The sequence below is a fragment of the Urocitellus parryii genome, chromosome 3, assembly GCF_045843805.1.
Source record: "Urocitellus parryii isolate mUroPar1 chromosome 3, mUroPar1.hap1, whole genome shotgun sequence".
Taxonomy (NCBI): domain Eukaryota; kingdom Metazoa; phylum Chordata; class Mammalia; order Rodentia; family Sciuridae; genus Urocitellus; species Urocitellus parryii.
The window spans coordinates 205,388,081-205,407,868 of NC_135533.1; the positions used below are offsets into that span (position 1 = coordinate 205,388,081).

Here is a 19,788-nt window from a genome sequence, read left to right on the forward strand (position 1 = left end):
CAGGGATAGAAGCCTTCATGGACCTCGTTCCCTCCTGACTCCCATGTGGGGGTTCCTACCGCGCTCTAGCAGCAGGCGGTTAGACGGCAGAAGGGAAGATGCCATTTGTTTCAGATGCCAGCACCCTAGGTGGTAGTAACAGTAGCAATGACTTTAGTAACAATGGCAGAAGCCGCAGTGGTTGGTGTGAGGTTCACCACACTTGGGGGGCACTGTGATTTGGGTTTTGGGGAACACCTTTCCCCCTTTTGATATTGCAGCCCTAGAGGGGCTGTCAGCCTCCCACAGTTACTGATCTTTAGGTGACCTTTACTGTTCCAGTTAGATATGAAGCGTTCCCCGAAGACTCACCTGTTGAAGGCACGGTTCCCTGTCCGCAGTGCTTAGAGGCAGGGATTTGGGGAAGCAGTAGGATCACGAGGGCTTTGTACTCATCAATGGATTTCATATTTGATGGTATTATTGGTATATGGAGGAAACTGTAGGCAGAGGGGCCACGTTGAAGGAAATAGATCACTAGGGGACATGCCTTAGAAGGATATATCTTGTCCCTGGTCCCTTCCTCCCTCTCATTCTCTCTGCAACCTGGCTACCATAAGGTAAGCAGCTTTGTTCCACCATACCCTTCTGCCATGATGTACTCCCTGACCATGGGCCCAGAAACAATGGAGCCAGTCCAATGACCATGGACTGAAACCTCGGAAATTGTGACCCAAAGTACATCTTTCTTTCTTGAAGTTGTTTTCTCATGTATTTTGCCACAGTGATAAAAAGCCGACTCAACCCTTTACTACTTCTTTAAAAAAAAAAAAAAAAAAAAAAATATATATATATATATATATATATATATATATATAATGTCCTAAGTTAAGGAATATCTGTAATTTCCATTTAAAACTGGAAATTTTTTACGTGGTGCTGAGGATTGAACCCAGCGCCCCATGCATGTTGGCAAGTGCTCCACCGCTGATCCCCAGCCCCAGCCCTCAACCCTTTACTTCTGCTTACTCCCAGTGCTCTTATACTCATTCCCCTGTACTTGATTTCCTCTGTTTGAAATACCTTGAATGGATTCACTTTTCCTTATGAAACATGGACAGTATTATTGCATTCAAGTCCGTTAAACACCTCATCACTCCTACCTGGGCTGCTTTCACATCTTATGATTTATTCTCTTCCATCCAGGCCTCTCCCCTATCCAGAGTTCACCATGCTAGAACACAAATCCGATCATGCTCAAATCCCTGTGGTGGCTTCCAGTTGCTTTTCAAAAAGGGTGTCCCTTAGGACCATGAATGATCCAAATTGTTCTTAAGCCCCTGTCTTATTCTCTGAGCTCCAGGTTTGTAGTCTCACAGGCTCCTTGGTGCCTCAGCTCTTTCTCCCTGAGATGCCCCTCAGCCTCCTCTCACATATGTACATACACCTTCAAGTCATACCTTTGGTCTACTCTGTAGTACCTGCCACTGTCTATAGTGATCTCTTTCCTTGCTCAATTATTCCATGAATGCTAGTTTCCATCCTGTAGGCCAGTGGTTCTCAAAATGGGGTCCTGGGACTGAAGAATCAGTATCCTTAGGGATTTGTTAGAAATGCCAAAATGTCAGGTCCCACCCATGTCTACAAATTGAATCAGAACCCTGGTCTGTGCTTAACAATCCCCCTGGGTAGTTCTGATATAGCTCCAAGGTAAGAAACCTGTGCTAGACAGTTGACTAAGGAGTGTGTGTCTACCTGGTTCACCATCGGCCTGCATCGAGGTAGAGTGCCCAGCAAGTGTATGACAGGTGAATGGTTGATGAATGAATCAGAGCACCAGTGTTCATCTGAATGGCATAAGATACACTGAGTTATTGGAGATGTTGAAACAGCAACTTGTGAGACACCAGAAAAGAGGAGATGGATCACAGGCCTCAGTCTTGCCTGCTGAGACCTGATGCCCAGTCAGACTACTCTGCCACCATTGTGAGAAGCCTGGTAAAGGGAGGTTCATTTTCCCTGGAGAAACCTTATGCTGCTTTGGTCGCCTGCCTGGCCAGGCCTGCCTTCCTCACTGTCTCTCTGGAATTGACCCAGAAGGAGTGCGGCATATAGCCAAAGAAAGAGGAAAATCTGAATAAACAAATGGGCCTCCAATAACCATCCTGCTGCAGCATCAGGTGCTTGCTGCTCATTGTGGGACAGTGTGAGGCATAATAATGAGATAACAATGTCAACAACACATATTACCTTGCTGTTTTTTCAAAATGGGAGACTAGGGGTGCAGAGAGGCTAGTTAAATGACTTGCCAAGGTCACACAGCAAGAAAGTGGCGATGAGGAATAATTGTAGATAACGGGGCTACTGCAGAGAAGAGGTTAAGCCTGTTCCAGGGCTTAGTGGAAACCCTATGGGAAAGACCCACATTAGAAAACACACACTCACAGTTACTCTAGGTTCTAGAAACAGGTCTCCTTGTGGGGAGGTGAGGGTCAGAGCTCTTTTGGGTGGGCGTCCACCAGTGCATAGTGCGTTGCCTGGCGCCCTGAGAGAGGAAGGGCAACCCTAGCAGACGGGCATCGGCAAGGAGCTAGAAGCATCACAGAACACGGTACATGGGGGCAGGGACTCCTGCAGTCTTGGGGTCTGGCCAACGCAGGACTCAGGGGCGGGTGACAGGGAAGCGCCACAGACACTCAGCTAGGGTCCCAGGGGCAAGCGCCCTTCATAAGCCCCGCCCCAGGTCAGCGCCGCCCCGCCCCCTCCAGGCCTGCGAAGAGCGCGCGGCCCCGCCCTCTGTCCCGCCTTCAAGGCCCAGCTGCTCATGCGCGTTCTTGCCTTCGGCACGGCCCTTGCCCTGGTTTAGCTGCGCGCGCACCGCCCCTGGCACCGGTGCGCACGCGCGGGCGCGGCCCCGCCTCCGTTCTGCCGGCGCTCGGAGCCCGAGTCCGCGGGAAGATGGCGGCGCCGCTCATCCCCCTCTCCCAGCAGGTATGGGCCGGGCGGGCTGGGGGGCGGCGCCGAGGAGAGGTGCAGACGGCTGGCGCCACGGGAGGGCCGAGGCGCGGGGAGGCCCAGCTGGGCGGTGGTGGCGGAGCCAGTGGCGTCAGCGGCTGGCGCTGAGGGGTCCGCGGCGGGCTGAGGGGCGGGCGGCCCTGAAGGTGACAGGCCAGCCGAACCCGCCCGAGCGACCCTCACGGGCGGCGACGAGGCGGGCCCGCGGCGCATGTCTACTTCTCCCGGGGTCCGGGCCTACCCGCCGCCGCAGCGCCCAGGCTGGGCGGTACGTGGTGCGCTGGGCTCCCTCTTGGAGAGGTGGGCGAGGGGAGTGAGCATTTCTGCCGGCGCGGCAGCCCCGTGGGCCTTTGTCTCCTGCCGGTACCAGCACCGGAGCGGACACTGTCTCTGCGGGGAGCTGGCGGGGTGGAGGACAGAGCCCCGCAAGAGCGGGGAACCGCCTGCAGGTCGATCTAGACCTGTCTCCTTCACTTGGCAGGTGGTTCCGCCACTCCTGCACGGTGGAAAGAAGGGAGGGACTCATGTCTCCCGACCCCTCTGTGTTCTCGAATTCGCCCGATGCTCTTAGGGGCAGCCTCAGTGGCGTGACAGAGACGTGCAAAAAGCCATGTGCAGGCAGTTTTGCTTTTGGGAAGGACATTAATTCATTTATCTATTCATTCTAAAACTGTGCAGTTGGGTCAGGTCCTGGGCGCACAGCAGTTAACCAGACAAGGTTGCTGCTCTCCTGGAGGTGACACTGATGGACACTGGAAACTACGTGTCTTGCTAATCACCTTTATTTACTAAGTACCTGTTTTGTACCAAACACCATATTATAAGCACTTTACTAGAACGACCTAATATAGTGTCATGATTAAGAGTGAGGATGCGGGAGAGATCATCTTATGTATAAGTCTTGGTTCCAGCTCTTATTCCTTCTGAGTGCCCTTGAATGAAGCTTTTAGCCTTTCAACATATTAATTGTCTTGTTTGGAAAATGGGGATATAAAATGTATTGGGATAATGTGAAGCTTAAACATATCAAGCACTTAGTGCCTAGCACACCCATAGCGCTCAGTGGTACTACAATTATTTAATCTCATTCAGATTTGGACATTTGGGAATAGAGAACACAGCAGGTATGCCAGATCCACTGAGATTGACATGCCTTGTCACCTGATCCAAGAGAGATATGGCTTCTTGTTAAGTCTTGCAAGAACTAGCCAATTTGCAACACTGTCACTAAATTGACAGTGCTTAAGACCAGTGGTTATTAATTAACAAGTTCTTGTAACAGATATGAAAGTGCTTTGTAAACTGTTAAGTATTCTACAGATATTAGTTATTGTTATATTCTGAGACTAGGTCTTATTACATTGGCCAGGCTGGCCTGAAACTTCTGGGTTCAAGCAATCCTCCTGCCTTAGCCTCCCACGTAGCTGGGACTAAAGGCACTTGCCACCAGGCCCAGCCATTAGGTATTATTATTAATAACCAAGTGCTAAGTTTAGGGTGTGTATAAGTGGGTGGGGAGTGAAACTCACCTACACTCATTTAATGAGAAATGTCCCTTTTCACAGTGGGTGGTGGGGGTGTTTTTCAAACTTTCCGATTTTGACACTATCCCTCATTTGGGCTTCTGTGATGACAACAGCTAATGTGTATTGAGTGCTTCAGGGTTATATGCATGTTACATGCATCACTTATTTGTAAAATGCCCTGCTCCTCGAGGAGGGGATTCTTATTTTACTACTGAAGCAACTTTAATAGGGTAGTGATTTACTACCGAGAGGTAACAAACGTGAGACAACATGAGTCATGTCATGTGACTCACCTGCTTAGAACCTTTTGGACCAGACTCCTGATTCCTTCTTCCTGGGTGCCTGCTGGCTTCTCCCATCTCGCCTGCTATGCTCTCCCTGGCACCCACACTACAGCCATACTTGTTGCTTTACGGTTCCTCTTATAGTCCAAGCTCTCTTTGTCCTCAAGGTGTCCCTGCTAGCTGTTCCTTTTTCCTGAAGCACTTTACCCTGTTTCTCTGTTGGTACTTCCAGTATCCAGCTCCTTTCCCTCTTTTAGGTGGCAACTCAAATGTTATTCTTCCCAGAGGTCTTTGCCAGTCACTTATTATAAGTAGCACCCCACTCAGCCATGTCTCTCCTTTATACCACCCTTCAGCATCTGTCAGTATGCACAAATGTCTGTGTGTCTCTTTGCCATCTGTCTCCCAGTTAGACTGGGTGTCCAGTGAGAGTAAGAACAAGCCACTTGCTCAGCACCCTGGCCTCGTGCCCAGCACCTAGGAAATATCTGCTAAGCCAGAGGTGTGGACTAGCGATTTGTACCCCCAGTGCAGTTTACAAGTGGCTTTTTTCCTCTATGTGTGGGATGGTGCCTGAGGATGGGGACCAAACCCAACTGAGAAGTTGTAAGAAGAGGCTGACAGCCTGAATCCTTTGGCATCTAAGTTCAGGTCACTGACTTCTAAGCTTCTTCCTGTTCCTTTGCCTATATGCTTGTCAAATGAAGATTTTCTCCCTTCAGATAATATGTCAACACTTTTCTCTGCCTGCTCTTTTTTTAAAATTAAAAAAAAAATTTAGTTGTAGATGGACACAATATGTTTGTTTACTTTTATATGGTGTTGAGGCTCGATCCCAGGGCCTCACATGTGCAAGGCAAGTGCTCCACCACTGAGCTACAGCCGCAGCCCTCTGCTCTCGAGTGAAACCATGCATCAGGTCTTACTGTCGCTGCACGTGTGAGGAAAGGCTCCACTAGGCTCACTTATAGCCAATTTACGGAGATCACAAGGGCTTACAGACGGGAAGCATGGACATGATTCTAGGATACTTTCTGGTTAAGGGCAGCTGGGGAGTAACCTAGGCAGGATGCTGTTCTGGTTGGATTTCGGTAGCAGAGGGCACTTGGAAAGCAAATGGCCAGTCAAAAGTGAGTGAAGCTGTCAGTCATGGGGTTAGCAGAGTGGGGGAGGAGCATCCCTCCTCCCCAGCACTTATTGCACTTTTCCTCCCCGACCCTGCCTTTTGTCCTCTGTCCACCCTGACATCATCTGGGCCATCTCCTTTCATGTGTAATCTTTCCGGAATGTGAATGTTCATTTTCAGAGCCTATATTCCTGCCTCTCCAGGAGTACTCCCTCCTTGTTAGTGTCTTAACAATTTCTATTTCTCTTTGCTTCCCTGAACAAAAGCTCTCTCTACCTCTCCCAAAAGCATGTTCGACTGCAGCTTATCCTGTGTCACCTCTTTGTGGACCAGCTACTCTCCAAGGTTACTAGGGACCCCACTCTCTTTAGCCTCAGCAGCCTGTTTTTGGAGCTGGTCTTCCTTGAGTTGGAATTGTTCCTTCTCTGGAGCCATGGGCCTGCACTCTCCTTCTGCTCTGCCTTCACTTTTCTCTCCCACCCACAGATTTCAGACTCCTCCATCCGCCTGCCCTCCTGCATTTCCTTGGCTTCCTTCCCTGAGCACCCATGCGAGTACTTCAAACCAACCTCCCACCCAGACCCTTCTGGAGCCCAGCCCCCTGTCTCTTCCTCATCTCTGAAGTCCTGCTGGACTCTGGAATTGGCCACTTCTTGACCACACCCTGAAGTTCACATTGGCAGAGCCTGTTTCTAATTCTTGCTTACTCACTTCATCTATGGGATCTTCTAAAACAATTCGCACCCACTCCCCTGCTCCAGAAATCTTCTATGGCTCCCATTCTTCTTCCCTCAAAATACATCCAGTTTGATGAGCCAAAGTACCGCATTCCCTGACCCCAGCCTGACCTCTCCAGCCCCCGACCTTGAAGGCTTGTTTTCCCGCTACCCTCCTCCGCTAGCCTCCTCTGGTTCTACTCCTAAGCTCCTGGCTCTCCCACCTCACCATCCATGGCTCTGTGACCTTCTGCTGTGTACTTCCTGCTCCAGAGGCTGCTCTGAGGCTTCCCTGGTGCTGTCCTCCCTTGGCCCCACCCAAACAAGAGTTTTCCTTGTGTGCCTTCAGTGGGTCCTTTTCATGGTCCCCATCCCTAAGAAGTGCATGATCATTGGAGGAAGGCGCTGGGATCAGTGATGAGGAAAAACTGCCCTACACCCCAAGAAGTTCTAGTTTCCTCTCTCCTCCTTGTCGTATGTCCTGTGTCCAGTGGCTTTGGTGCTTTTCCTTGTAGCAGGTACCACTGTTCTAGGAGGTTTTTAAAACCCATTTTACAAGTGAAGAGAGAGACCCATATCTCTGGAGACCCACAGAGATGAAGTAACTTGTTGAAGTCCAGTAGCTGGTGGGTGTAGCACTGGAGCTGGACCTGCTGCAGAGAACCCCCCACCCCATTCCTGCTGTTCTCCCCAGTTTTCCAGATAGCCTGCTGGCACCCTGCCCACAGCAGCACCCAGCCAATGTATCTGGTATGAATGCGCAGGGGCTCACGGCGCCTGCTTGACCTCCTAGGCCTTGTTTTCTTTTTCCCCTAAATGACTGCTAGTCTCAATGTCTTACTAGAATGCTAATGGCAATGCAGTATAATTTGATGGGCAGAGAGCAAAGTTTTAGAGTAAAATTTGGTCTTGCCCCTGGAAGATCCAGAATTCTCTGGCTGCCCCTTTTATTAATCTGCATTGGCCTGAATTTTGTTGAGCAGGTAGCTCCCTGCCAAGCAAGAACTTGTGTATTTTGCTTCTCTACCCCAATTCTAAATGTTAAAACTACTTTCCTGTGCCCAGATCTTTGCCCCAGTCATCTGCTCTGGGAAGCTGAGTGACTGTCTTTAGACGTGATGGTACCAGAGAACTGAGTGTCCACTGTTTGGTTCCCATACCTCATGCTGGGCCACCTGACTGTGAGGGACAGATACACGATTCACTGCACCTTGGTGAGACATACCTCAACAGCACCCTCCCAGGGTGCTCACAGAGCCTCCTCACTTTGGCAAAAGCTGTTACTTTCATGCTGTTTCTCAAAGATGAGACTCCAAGCACCAGTGTCATGTAGAGTCCCTTCAGGATTCTGCTTTTCAGTGTCCAGGTCCCCAGATATTCATCTATTGCCCTCAGATGCTTTCTATACCCATCTGCAGATTGGGAATAGTACTCTATTCTTTATCTGCCTCATGGAAGGGAGCATGATGACCCCACAGGATGATGTATGTCCTTTCAAAGTGCCTTCCATTTATAGCTCCCACTATGCTGTGTTCAGCATCCTCTCATTACTGGGCATTTCCTGAGCAGTCGATGGAGCAGCAAATCTGAAGACATCCCTGTCCTGTGGAGCTGACATCCTGAGGAAGTGACATATGGGGTGTGTCTGATGATGATCCATACTTGAGACAAGTAAAGGAGGGGAGCTTATCTCATACAGGAGGTGTGGGGAGGCTTCACTCTACAGGCCTGAAGGACTGAGTAGAAGTGGCATCTTGAGGCTGGGTGTGGTCATGCAGGCCTGTCATCCCAGACACTGAGGAGACCAAGGCAGGAGGTTTGCAAGTCCAAGGCTAGGCTCAGCAACTTATAAGACCCTATCTCAAAATTAAATAAAAAGGTCTGGGGCTATGGCTCAGTGATAGAGTGCCTCTGGGTTCAATCCTTAGCGCACAAAAAAAAGAAAAAAAAAAGCATCTTAGATTGCTTGATTAATCATCTTGGTCACACTGGTCAGTTTTATCTTTGCTATATAAAAGGGTAAATGTGAGGTCAGAGATATCGCATTCTTTGCTCAAAGTGGTACCCAGCGACCTCATGCAGACTTGGTTCTCCTGACCCAGGTCCAGGCATCTTCATTGCACTGTCGTTTCCTGTCTTGGGAAGATTTTGGCACCTAGCAAGCATTACAACAGTGTGACAGCACAGAATCTCATTGTTCCTACGCAATGATCATGCTACCTAATCATTAGAGATGATGTAGTCTGAGTGGAGAGAATGTCACTTTGTATGTCTTTATTTTGTATTTAAACATTTAATCTCATTGGAAAATAGAGTGAGAAGTGGAAAGTACTGCTTATTGTCTTTTTTCCCCCCTTTCTCTGTGCTGGGGATGGAACCCAGGGTCTCATCCATGCCAGGCAAGTGCTCTACCTTGTGAGCTACACTCCCAGCCCTTTTTATTTTTTAGACAGGGTCTCACTAAGTTGCCAGGCTGGCCTAGAACTTGCCATCCTTCTGCTTTAACCTCCTGAATAGCAGGGATTACAAGCCTGTGTCACCACACCTGCCTGGCTTGCTTATTGTCTTTATGAGGGATCAGAGGTGCTCGGGGGTCCTGGGCTGACATGTTCAGGCCTAGTCTACAAAGAGTGATGGCTCTGCCCAAGTCATAGTGAGGCTCAGGTCATGGGTGGTCAAATTGGAGGAGAAGTAGATGACGACTTGGTTTCATTTAGGTGGAGGAGAGGAGGGGTTGTTTAGACTGACCATGAGGACATGGGGAAGGGAGAGAGGAGTGGCCTTTCACATGGAGGCCAGGCAGACAGGGAAGGAGCCAAGAGGCTGCAATTCTAGATCAGAGGGCCAAAGCATGCAAGGGCCTTGGGCAGTAACTGTGGGATCCATGTCCTTCTTTTAGTGAGGGTCACTCAGGGATGCAAAGAGGAAGGTATTTGGTAAATAGGACACAGTGGTGTGTGCCTGAATTACAAATGGCCCCAAGACAAAGGAGACCAACGGGTGTCTGCTTGCCCAGAGGGTGGCCAATAGCAGAGAGGGGTGGGGAAATGAGACCTGTCCAGTGTTCTCTGTACTAGGCCAGTGTGTATTTAAACATTTCATCTCATTGGAAGATAGAGTGAGATTATCCTTGGACAGTGGCCCTAAAGGTAGCATGGCCTTAAGGATTACATTCCTGCATGGGAGTAGAAGCCATTAGTTTTAACACCCATTTGGACTTTCCCACCATCCTAGCCCTAGCTCTTCATATACTCCAAGCTCTGGGATAAGTAGGGTTACAACTGCCCACAGTCAAGTTATAGCTTCAGGTTTCTGGTGGGATTACAGAATGCATTCACTAATTCTTTTCCGTCAGGCCAATGTAAGTCAGCTCTCCTCTCGTACACACCAGTTGAAAGCAGGGAAAGGTAGCACCAGAAAGCCGGGCTGAAGCAGGCCCTGTCCCCATGTCCTGCACCCTCAACCTTCCAGCTCTGCCTATCCCACCTGGCCCTTCCTGGCCCATCTGCTCTGGGCATGCCCTCGTACTTCCTTGCACTTGCTGTGTCCTCTCTGGAATATTCTTGCCCCCTTCATTCCTGGGTCAGTATCTGCTCTTCTTCAAATCTCAGGTGGGCCATCACTTTCTCAGGGAAACCTTTCCTGACACACTGGCCCAGCTTCTCTGTTATACCAATGGGGATGGACACCCTGTGCTTTCCATATACCTGTTTGGAATTTTCTCTTTGTGGTACTCTTAGGTTAATGATCTTTTTCTCCCTTCTGCCTAGATTAGGTCCCCAAGGGCAGGGGCTGTGCCTGTTTTATTCATCCTTGTGTCCCATGGTGAAACTGACATTCAGGGGCTCAGTACTCATCTGTTGAAAGAATGCCCCAAATGTAAGATATGTAAGATGGGTTCACATTATGGGAGGTAGTAAGGAGGTATGGCAGGTTCTTTAGGAGGGGAGTGACACATTTAAGTCATCTGAATATCCAGAGCAGGTACTGGCTTGGATTCATGCTGTGATGTGGGCACAAACGACAAAGAGCAACCCATCCGAGATGGTTTCAGAAGGAGCAGAGGTGCCAGTGATGGAAGAAATATGTGGGGTGGCTGTTCAGACAGGAGCTCTCTAACTAGTGGGTAGGAAGCAGGCATGCTGTGTGCAGGCCCCCAGGGTGCCAGGATAGCAGCAAGGGACAGACCCAGGTGGGCAGAGCCTGGTGGGTGGCTGTATCACGCGAGAACAGACCACTGTATTGCAGCAGACTCCGGGCTGGTGACAGCCTGCACTTAGGTGCAGTGGGGAAGCAGCCCAGCTCTGTCGGGCTCTATTTGCTGAGTCCTGATGCTCCTGAGCTCCCCCGGCCTAGCTGAATTGGAGCTGGGCACAGGTAATTAGGACACTGCACGACAGAAGCTCTCGAGGGGGTCAGGTGGCAGCTATGGAGTTGGAGTGAAAGTAGCCAGGTAGGAAGAGGGCGCCTGTACCTTGCTTTTTCTTTTCCCTCCTGTTTCTGGAGATGAGAGGAAGAAGTAGGTGCAGCCTCTCAGACCAATGCCCTCTTCCTATCCCGCTCAGAGGCCCAGTCAGAGCCCCTCCTGTCCTAACCCCGCAGCCCAGAGCCTCCCATAATGGGGTTGGATAGAGATTTGGGACACAACTCTTATGCAGAAGTAAGGGAGGGTTGTTGGACGCCCATTCCCACCAGTTTGCTACAGTGATGTCATTGTCATTGTCTTAATTTCTGTGCTTGTTTCTGGATGTGGAACAGGAGAGAGGTAAAATGAGCAGTCAGGCCTCATAGGAAGTTGGAGTAACTGGTGGGATTGCACATTCCAAAGTGGCCATCCTAGGAGGACAAGAGGAGCTCTCCATGTGTTCCCTACTGTGTCTCCAGACACTGACGTTTGGCACCTGACACGCAGCAGGCAGGTGGTAACCACCTGTGGGCTGGAGGCTGAGTGCTCAGGAAGTAGCCAGAAGCCCAGGCTGTCCCTCTGGCTGCCTCTGTAGGTGATCCATGGACAGGACCATTTTGTCTCTCTGGCGAAGAAACAGGAACAGGGCCCAGAGATGCCTGTTTAGGGTTGCTGCTGGTGATGAGACAGGGTACCGCAAGGGCCAGTCCTGAAGCTTCTGTCTCCTCACTGGAGGTGAAAAAAGGGTTCTCAGTCTGGGGCTGGGGCTCAGGGGTACAGTGCTTGCCTAGCACGTGCGAGGTCCTGGGTTCAATCCTCAGCACCACATAAAAAAAATAAATAAAGTTATTGTTTACAACTGAAAAATAAACATTAAAAAAAGGAAAGAAAGAAAAGAGGGTTCTCTCACAGGAACAAGCATGCTTCCGTGACACTATGCCAGTCCATAAATGATTAGCTTTTCTTCACTTTTTGCTTTTTTTTTTTCTTTCTTTCTTTAATTTTTGGTGGGGGGATGTCATCCAGGGCCTCACTCATGCTAGGCAAGTGCTGTACTACCGAACTCCGTGCCCAATCCAAGATCATTTTCTTTTTCCAGTGGGAAATGTGATCTTGAAAAGCACATCCTCTTTAGACTAAGAAAAGCTAGTTTTGGGTCTGGGGGTGGAGCTCAGTGGTTGAGTGCTTAACTGGTGTGCAGGAGGCCATGTGTTCCATCCTCAGCACCACAAACAAAGCCCCAAAACCATAACAAAATTCCCAGACTTATTTGACTTGTTTGATTTAATTTTTGCTGTGTTGACTTTTAGCCACTAGAAAACGTCCTTTAATTTACAGCCTCACAAGTGGACCTTTGTAAGTATGCACTTACCTGCTGTGTGTAAAATTATACATTTAAGAAAAATAACAACTGAGTCTGAGAGAACCGGTGACATACTGTTGTGTCTTAGATGCTGGGAGCAGCTTAGCTGATGAGAGAAAATGAGCCTGGTGCAGTGGCCCGCATCTATGTCCTAAGCTACTGGGGAGGCTGAGGCAGAAGGACCAGCCTGGGCAACATGGCACAACCCCATCTCAAAAATAACTAAAAGCAAAGAAAAAAGAGAGAAATGAGTGTGACATGTACTGTAGTGTACCCAGCATTTGGTGAAATAGTTTATTTGGCAAAATCACTTGGTGGAGCAATGGTAAGGACTGTGATATTGGTGTCTTCCTTCCCATCTGCTCTGAGTCCTTGTAAATAAAGCCTGCTCCTCTGTCTCAGTAATAGTAATAACAATGTTATAACCATAATAAGAGACCTAACATGGGTGCTGTTTTTGGCAGAGTGAGGTTACCCACATATTCTCATTTGATACTTAGAGGAATCCTCAGGGCAGGCCCTGAAGTATCGTCATTTTACAGGTGGGCATTCAGAGGCCTCAGGAGCCTTTGTAGCTTGTCTTCACTGTTGCTCAGAGGCAGAGCGGTGTCCTCGTGTTCACTGACCACTCTGGCTCCATTTTGCCCTCCCCCCACATCTAAATCTGACCCTTTCACTTACAGACATTACTAATAGCCTGCTTACAGGCGGGACAGGCTCACACAGGTGAAATAAATATGAACCCCCAGGCTGCAGGTAGAGCTCATCCATAGAATGTGCACTTAGCATGTGCCAGGCCCTGGGTTCCATCCCCAGCACTGGGGCGGGTGGGAGGAGCTTTCCTCCTGTCTCACAAAGCACAAAATTTTGTGTAAGGAGGGGAGTTTGTGGCAACAGCAGCCTTTCCATCAAGTAGATTGTAAGTGTCGCTTCCCTAAGTTGGGAGCTGTGGGAGTTTGGGGTAAAGAGACTCCTTGCAGTGGGGAGACAGGAGATATCTTGGAGCAGGGGTTGGTGCTGGGGCTAGAGGCACTTGGCCCCCCAGGAACAGGGAGACAAGGGGCGGCAAGTGTAGTGTGTTGAGTAGAGCATCTGCCTAATGGGAAGGGACGCAGGGATTGAGTCTGCACCAGTGTGCAAGTGTGTGCAGGGGAGCGTGCCTGTGCCTTGAGCATACACTGGTGTGTCAGTGTACAGGTGATCCCCAGCTTACATGGTTTGATTTAGGATTTTTTTTTTTTTAGTATTAGGGATTGAACCAGGGCCTATGTGTACTAGGCAAGTGTGCTACCACTGAGCAAGCACTGATTTAGGATTTTTTGATATTACGTTGGTACGAAAATAATATGCATTCAGGATAAACTGTACTTAGAGCTGTGAATTCAGATCTTTCTCCAGGTTAGCAACGTGTGATCTCTCTCTCCTGATGCTAGGCAGTGGCAGCAAGCGCAGCTCCCAGCCAGCCCTGCCATCACATGTCCTCGGCACTCTGGCGAGCTGTGGCTAAGCTCCGTGTTCAGCCGGCTCGGTGGGCTCAGTGCGTTTCCAGTTTATGTGTCTTCAACTTACAGTGGATCTGTCAGGACCTCACCCCATTGTATATTGAGAAGCATCTGTATGTGTGTGTATGTATGTATTTTGTGTCGGCTTTGCAAGTATGTGTGTATTAGAGACTGTGAGAATGTACAAGTGTGTGTGGATAGTGAACATGTGTGAGCACAGATGTGAATGTATGTCAGAGAGTGTGTGTGAGCACATGTGCACACCTGTGAGTATGTGAGGAGTACACTTAGCCAGGCAGGGGCGGAGCTGGCTGGGCAGCACTTCCAGGACTGGGGCTGAGGGTTTGGACTGTCTTCTCGTTTGGACACCACAAGGGCTCTGTGAGCAGGGTGTGACTATGTACCAGATGACCTGGAGGGAAGGCCTGGATCCCGGTAGAGGTGTGTGGGGTGCGGGTGGGGTCAGAGAGCCCAGGGTGGGAGGCACCCTCATTCCTTCCCCATTAGCGCCCAGCTGTGGTCCTCGCCCTCATCTCATCACTGCTGCCAGTGCATCTGCTCTTCTGCATGTGAGTGTACCACCTGACCCTGGCGTCTGTGGCTCTGGAGACTGTCTCTGCTCACCATGAAATCTGGGAGCCTGGTTTGGTGCCTGATATCTAAAGAATCCAGCAATATGGGGTGACTGCACTGTAGAAAAACGGCAGGCATAGGGAAGTAGATGGTGCCACCAGCAGGGATCAAGAGGACGAGTGAGGCTGGGGGGCTGACAAGACAGGATCTGGGAGTCCTCGTCAGGCCAAGAACATCCCAGTTGTAGGCCACATGCTTCCATATTCTAGTCCTGGGTCGTATGCCCAGGATGTGGGAGGGAAAGAAGTGAAGTCAGGCCAGGGGTCAGAAGATGGCAGGGACATTGGAACCCAGGGAGAGGACTCAGAGCACTTGTGGAAAGTTAGGAGCACTGCGGGAAGCGGGCGTCCTCTTGGCAGGTGGTAGGGACCCTGCTGTGTTGGTCCCTATGAGTCAGTGCAGGGCCTTGTTCAGAAAACACAGAATGTGTGGGAGGAGCAGTGTCCCGGGAGACTGGTCAGCAGCAGCGAGGGGTACCTGGAGCCTGTGCCACTTTTGATCTTAAGCTGCTTGTTCTGGAGGAGTGGCCGGAATCTGCTCCTCTGCTGCCTGGGCCGGTCCTCCCCATCGCCCTGCCTGTGCATGGCTGTCCTTGCCCCTGGCTCTGGTGCTGCTCCCTTCCTCCTCTGCCACAGCCTTGTGTCTCCTTCCACTGCTTCCACATGGATGCTCCTTGGCCTTGTTTGACTCCAGCTTCTTGGACGGGCTCAGCTGTGGAGGTGGCGCCTCCCAGTCTCCCTGCCGCCATGGGTGTGTGTGCTTGCAGGCTGCAGAGTCACCCTCTGTCCTCTGTCCTTACAGCACTTGGCAGCCCTGTGTTTTGTCGTGTCTAATGGCATCCTCCAGGCCAGGTAGGGGTCTCCTTGTTCACAGCCATACCTGTACCATGGCAGGGCCTGGGCACTCAGATGTTGCTGGAGTGCAAACCACATTCCCCTCATGCCCTGCTAAGGACATTCCAAAGAAACAGGGTTTAAAGGTGACCTTGTGTCTGGTTCTCTGTATTTCCTTCCACACCGTGAGTTGCCAGGCTCTGGGATCCTCGTCCTGCTGGAAGACCATCATCTCTCCTGCTCAGTGTCTTCCATCCCCCACCCCCACCCCATTCGCCCTTTGGTCTGCTGCAGACTCTGAAGCTTCATCTCACCTTGGGACAACATCCGGGCTTTTCCACCTGGAAACTTGCTGAATTTTCCATAGAACTGGCCTGCCTTCTCTGACCCAGAGCCCGCCTGGCTCATCCCTGACCCTTGGCCTCAGGCTCTGGAGGAACCTACAATCACCACTGTGTCACACACCCTCTGTGGTGTAATCTTGGCTCCCTTTGCCCACCCGTCTTCCCTTCCAGAAGCCCAGAGCTGTGTCCCACACACGTTTATATCCCAGGGCCTCCTCTTAGCCTGAACTCAGCATCTCTTGGTTGAGTGAGTGAATGAATGAAGTACCAAGTCCAGGAGATCCCGGAGCTGGCAAATCCCAGGGCAGACCACTTTTGGGGGATTTTCTGTGAGGAGCAGGGGGAGGTGGGTGGCTTGGGTGGAACCAGGATGGAGGGGTTATTTCTGGGAACGAGGGTACATTTTCACTTGGAACTGGTGGAAAGAGAGCAAGGAAGGAAGGAAAAGGATCATAATAGCCTGTGATTGATGAGTCCCCAGTGGTGGGAATGCTCATTGTCATTTTCCTGATGCAGAAACTGAGGCACAGAGGGGGTCTCATCCTTCCTGAGGTTGCATAGCATTCCGGTGGTAGGGTAGGACTGTAGTCTGCATCTGTATGGTGGCACTGTTGACCTCTGTGTGGGACCGCTTTTAGTGAAGCAAGATAGGAGGGGAGAGATGCAGGCAGAACCATGAGTCTGTCCCAGAGATGCACTGGGCATGGAGGCTGCCCTGAGTGACGTTGTTTCCCCCTCAATTTCCAGTTCCAGTGGAGGAAAGCTGAGAGCTATGGTCTCCTACTGAAAGCCCTGGATTTGAGGCTTTCAGTCCTCATTTATGCTCTGGGGTTAATCTCCTTCACTGTGACACCTGGTTGTGAGTCTAAACTCCCAGGGGTGGCTCTGTTGCCCCATGGTTCCATCAAGGGGTGGGGACTGCAGGCTTTATCACTGTACCATGTCCCCTCTGCAGGCCCTGAGTTCTGTCTAGTTTGGGTGGAGGCCCTGTGCCCCGGCTGCATCCATCTTCAGCTGTCCCTCCCCTTGGCGATCGTTTAGTTCCTGGATAATAGATTTCAAGAATCTATATCTTGCTTCTCCTTGCATTTTTCTTTTTCTCTTTAAAAGAAAAATATATATATATATATATATAATTATATAATTAGTTGTTGATAGACACAATATTTTTATTTTTATTTGTTTATTTTTTTGTGATTCTGGGGACCAAATCCAAGGCCTCACACATGCAAGGCAAGCGCTCTACCACTGAGCTACAACCCCAGCCTCCTTTTCCCCTTTTCTGTTCCATTCACAGAGGCTGCTCCTGCTAGCAGAACCTCAGGGAACATAGGAGGACACAAGCAGCTGCAGGGTTAGATGTTAGGGAGCTGCAGCACCTTGTGCCTAGAAGCCAGCTCACACTGAACGTGCTGGTTCCTGCCTTCCTTTCTCACCCAGCAAAGTGTGACAGTCGTATCCCATTCATATATGTATGTATGTGTGTGTATATATATATATATATATATATATATATATATATATATATTTTTTTTTTTTTTTTTGCTATGAGCTATTCTGTTCTGTGGAGACGCAGCAATTTGTTATTGGCTCACCCAGCCCTGGACTGTTTCCAACCCTTTCTGTCTGCGTTTGTGTCCTCGAGGAGGGAGAGCTGAATGAACACCTGCCCTTCTGCCCTCCTGCACTTTTGATCAGTCCTCAGGCCATACTCCAGGAGTTCTTGTTTTACATTTTTGTTTTGTTTTGTTTGCCGGGGATGGAACCCAGGGCCTCCTGTGCCAGGCAAGTGCTCTACTGTGGAGCAGAAATGCTGGTTTTTTTGTTTGACAAAGGTTTGACCCTGTCGGTGGCAGTTATTTGTGACACTTAACCCCACGCATATACATTCCCCCCCCCAATACTGGGGATGGAACCCAGGGGTGTTGTACCACTGAACTACACCCCATCACTCTTTATTTTTTGAGACAGGGTCTTGCTAAAGTGAGGAGACTGACCTGAAATTTGCAGTTTTCTTGCCTCAGCTTCCTGAGTCTCAGGGATTGCAGGTGTGCACCAACACACCTGATGATTTGTGACACTTAATCTTGACCTTTTGGGTCCTTGCCAAAACAGAAACACATCAAACAGTGGTCTTTAATTAAAATGTAAAAATTTAACACTAAAGTAGAGAGAAGAATTGAATGAATCCCCATGAACCCCCACCTACTTACAATAAATAACAGCATTTTAGTAATTTCTTTTGCACCTGTCACCATCCCGTGACTCCCACCACACTAAACTCTCACCCTGCTAAGCCTTTTTATTTCCTGGGTTTTTTAAGTTTAGAAATCACTTCAACACACACCTCTGAGAGTTAAGGACATTTTTCTTTACAGAACCACAGTGCCATTATTGCAGTTCACACAACTAATGTCCACATTCACATTTTCCTGTTTGTCTAAAAATGTCCCCTTACATTTAATTGTTAGGTCTCCAAAGTCTGTTAAAAACTAACAATACAAACTTTTTTTTTTTAGATTATTGTAGATTTACATGCAGTTGTTAAAAACAAACAAACAAACACAGAGACCCATTTACCCCAGTGACTCCAGTTGTGAGTTTTGTGTAACTGTGGGACGGGGTTGCAACCAGAATATTGTCATTAGTGTAGTCAGATGCAGATCCCTCTCTCCCACACCCACTTCTCCTCCATCCTGTCCTTAATCCCTGGCAACCATAAATCTGTTCATATCTGTAATTTTAGCAGTTTTAAAAATCATAGCATGTAGCCTCTTGGGGTTGGCCTTTTTCAAACATCATCATTCTATGGAGATTCATCTGGGTTGTTGTGTATCCATAGTCATCCGGGTTGTTGTGTATCCATAGTTCGTTCTTTTTTCTTTGGCCTAGTGCTGGGGATGGAACTCAGGGCACCATGCCTACCAAACACACAGTCTACCACTGAGGTACATCCCCAGCCCTCATTCCTTATCATTGCCAAGTGTTCTGAGATGTGCTTGGACCACAGTTTATTGAATGAATCATGTTGAACCAATTGCTTGTTATAGGACTTTGGGGCATTTCCAGATTGGACCATGACAGACAAAGCTGTTGTGAACATTGTGTGTGGGATGTTATATGAACACAAGTCATTTCTCAGGGGCAGATGCCCAGGACAGGAGTTGGTTGTGTATCGTTGTGTATTTAGGTTTTTAAAAGAAACTGCCCAGCTGTTTGCCAGAGCTTACCTTTTCGTGTTCCCACTGGCAGTGGAAGAGTGGTCTGGTTTCTCTGCGTCCTCACCAGCATTTAGTGTTGTCATTTGTATTTTAACCACTTTGATGGGCTTGAAGTAGCTTCTCACTGTAGCTTTAAGTTAAATTTCTCTGCTGGTTAATGATGTTGAGCATCTTTTCATATGCTCATTTGCCACCTGTGTGTCCTCTTTGGTCCCTTCATTCCTTTTTCCCGTGTTCTGATTGGTTGGTTTGTGGTTTTTTTTCCTTTTGTTGAGTTTTGAGAGTTCTTTATGTATTTTTGTTGTATTTATTTATTTACTTTAATTTGGAGGGTAGGCAAGAGATGCCCTTTGTTGACACTTTCAAATATTATTTTGTCTTATTTTTTTTTACCGTCCTAGAAATTGACCCTAGAGACTAGTGCTTGCTAGGCAAGCACTCTACCACTGAGCTGCAACTGCAGACCTTTTTAAAATTTTATTTTGAGACAGAGTCTTGCTAAATTGCCAAGACTGGCCTCAAACTTACGATCCTCCTAACTCAAACTCCTGAGAGGCTGGGATTACTGGCCTTTGCCACCATCTTGGCTGAGTTTGCATATATTTTAGATGCTAGTGCTTCACTGGATATGGGCTATGCAAATATGTCTTTATATTCTGTAGCTTGTGTTTTCATGTTTTTATATAGGTCTTTTGCAAAGCAAACATTTAAAAATTTCAGCAAGGTTCCATTTCAATCTTTCCTTTTATGAATTGGGCTTTTGATATCAAGTCGAAGAACTTGTTGCCTAACCCTAGATCCTAAAAATTTTCTCATAATTTTTCTCTAAAAGTTTTATATT

The 19,788-nt window shown here is 48.9% G+C and overlaps 1 protein-coding gene across 5 annotated transcripts in view; it reads left to right on the forward strand.

The window, feature by feature from the left end:
• Positions 1 to 2,899: 2,899 nt before the first annotated feature.
• The window catches only part of Eps15l1 (epidermal growth factor receptor pathway substrate 15 like 1), a 101,114-nt gene continuing 84,225 nt past the window's right edge, over positions 2,900 to 19,788 (forward strand). For all 5 annotated transcript variants that reach the window (XM_026389826.2, XM_026389827.2, XM_026389830.2 and 2 more), the window contains exon 1: positions 2,900 to 2,970. In XM_026389826.2, the coding sequence (XP_026245611.1) occupies positions 2,938 to 2,970 (33 nt within the window). In that variant the 5' untranslated portion in view covers positions 2,900 to 2,937. The remainder of the gene's footprint in view (positions 2,971 to 19,788) is intronic.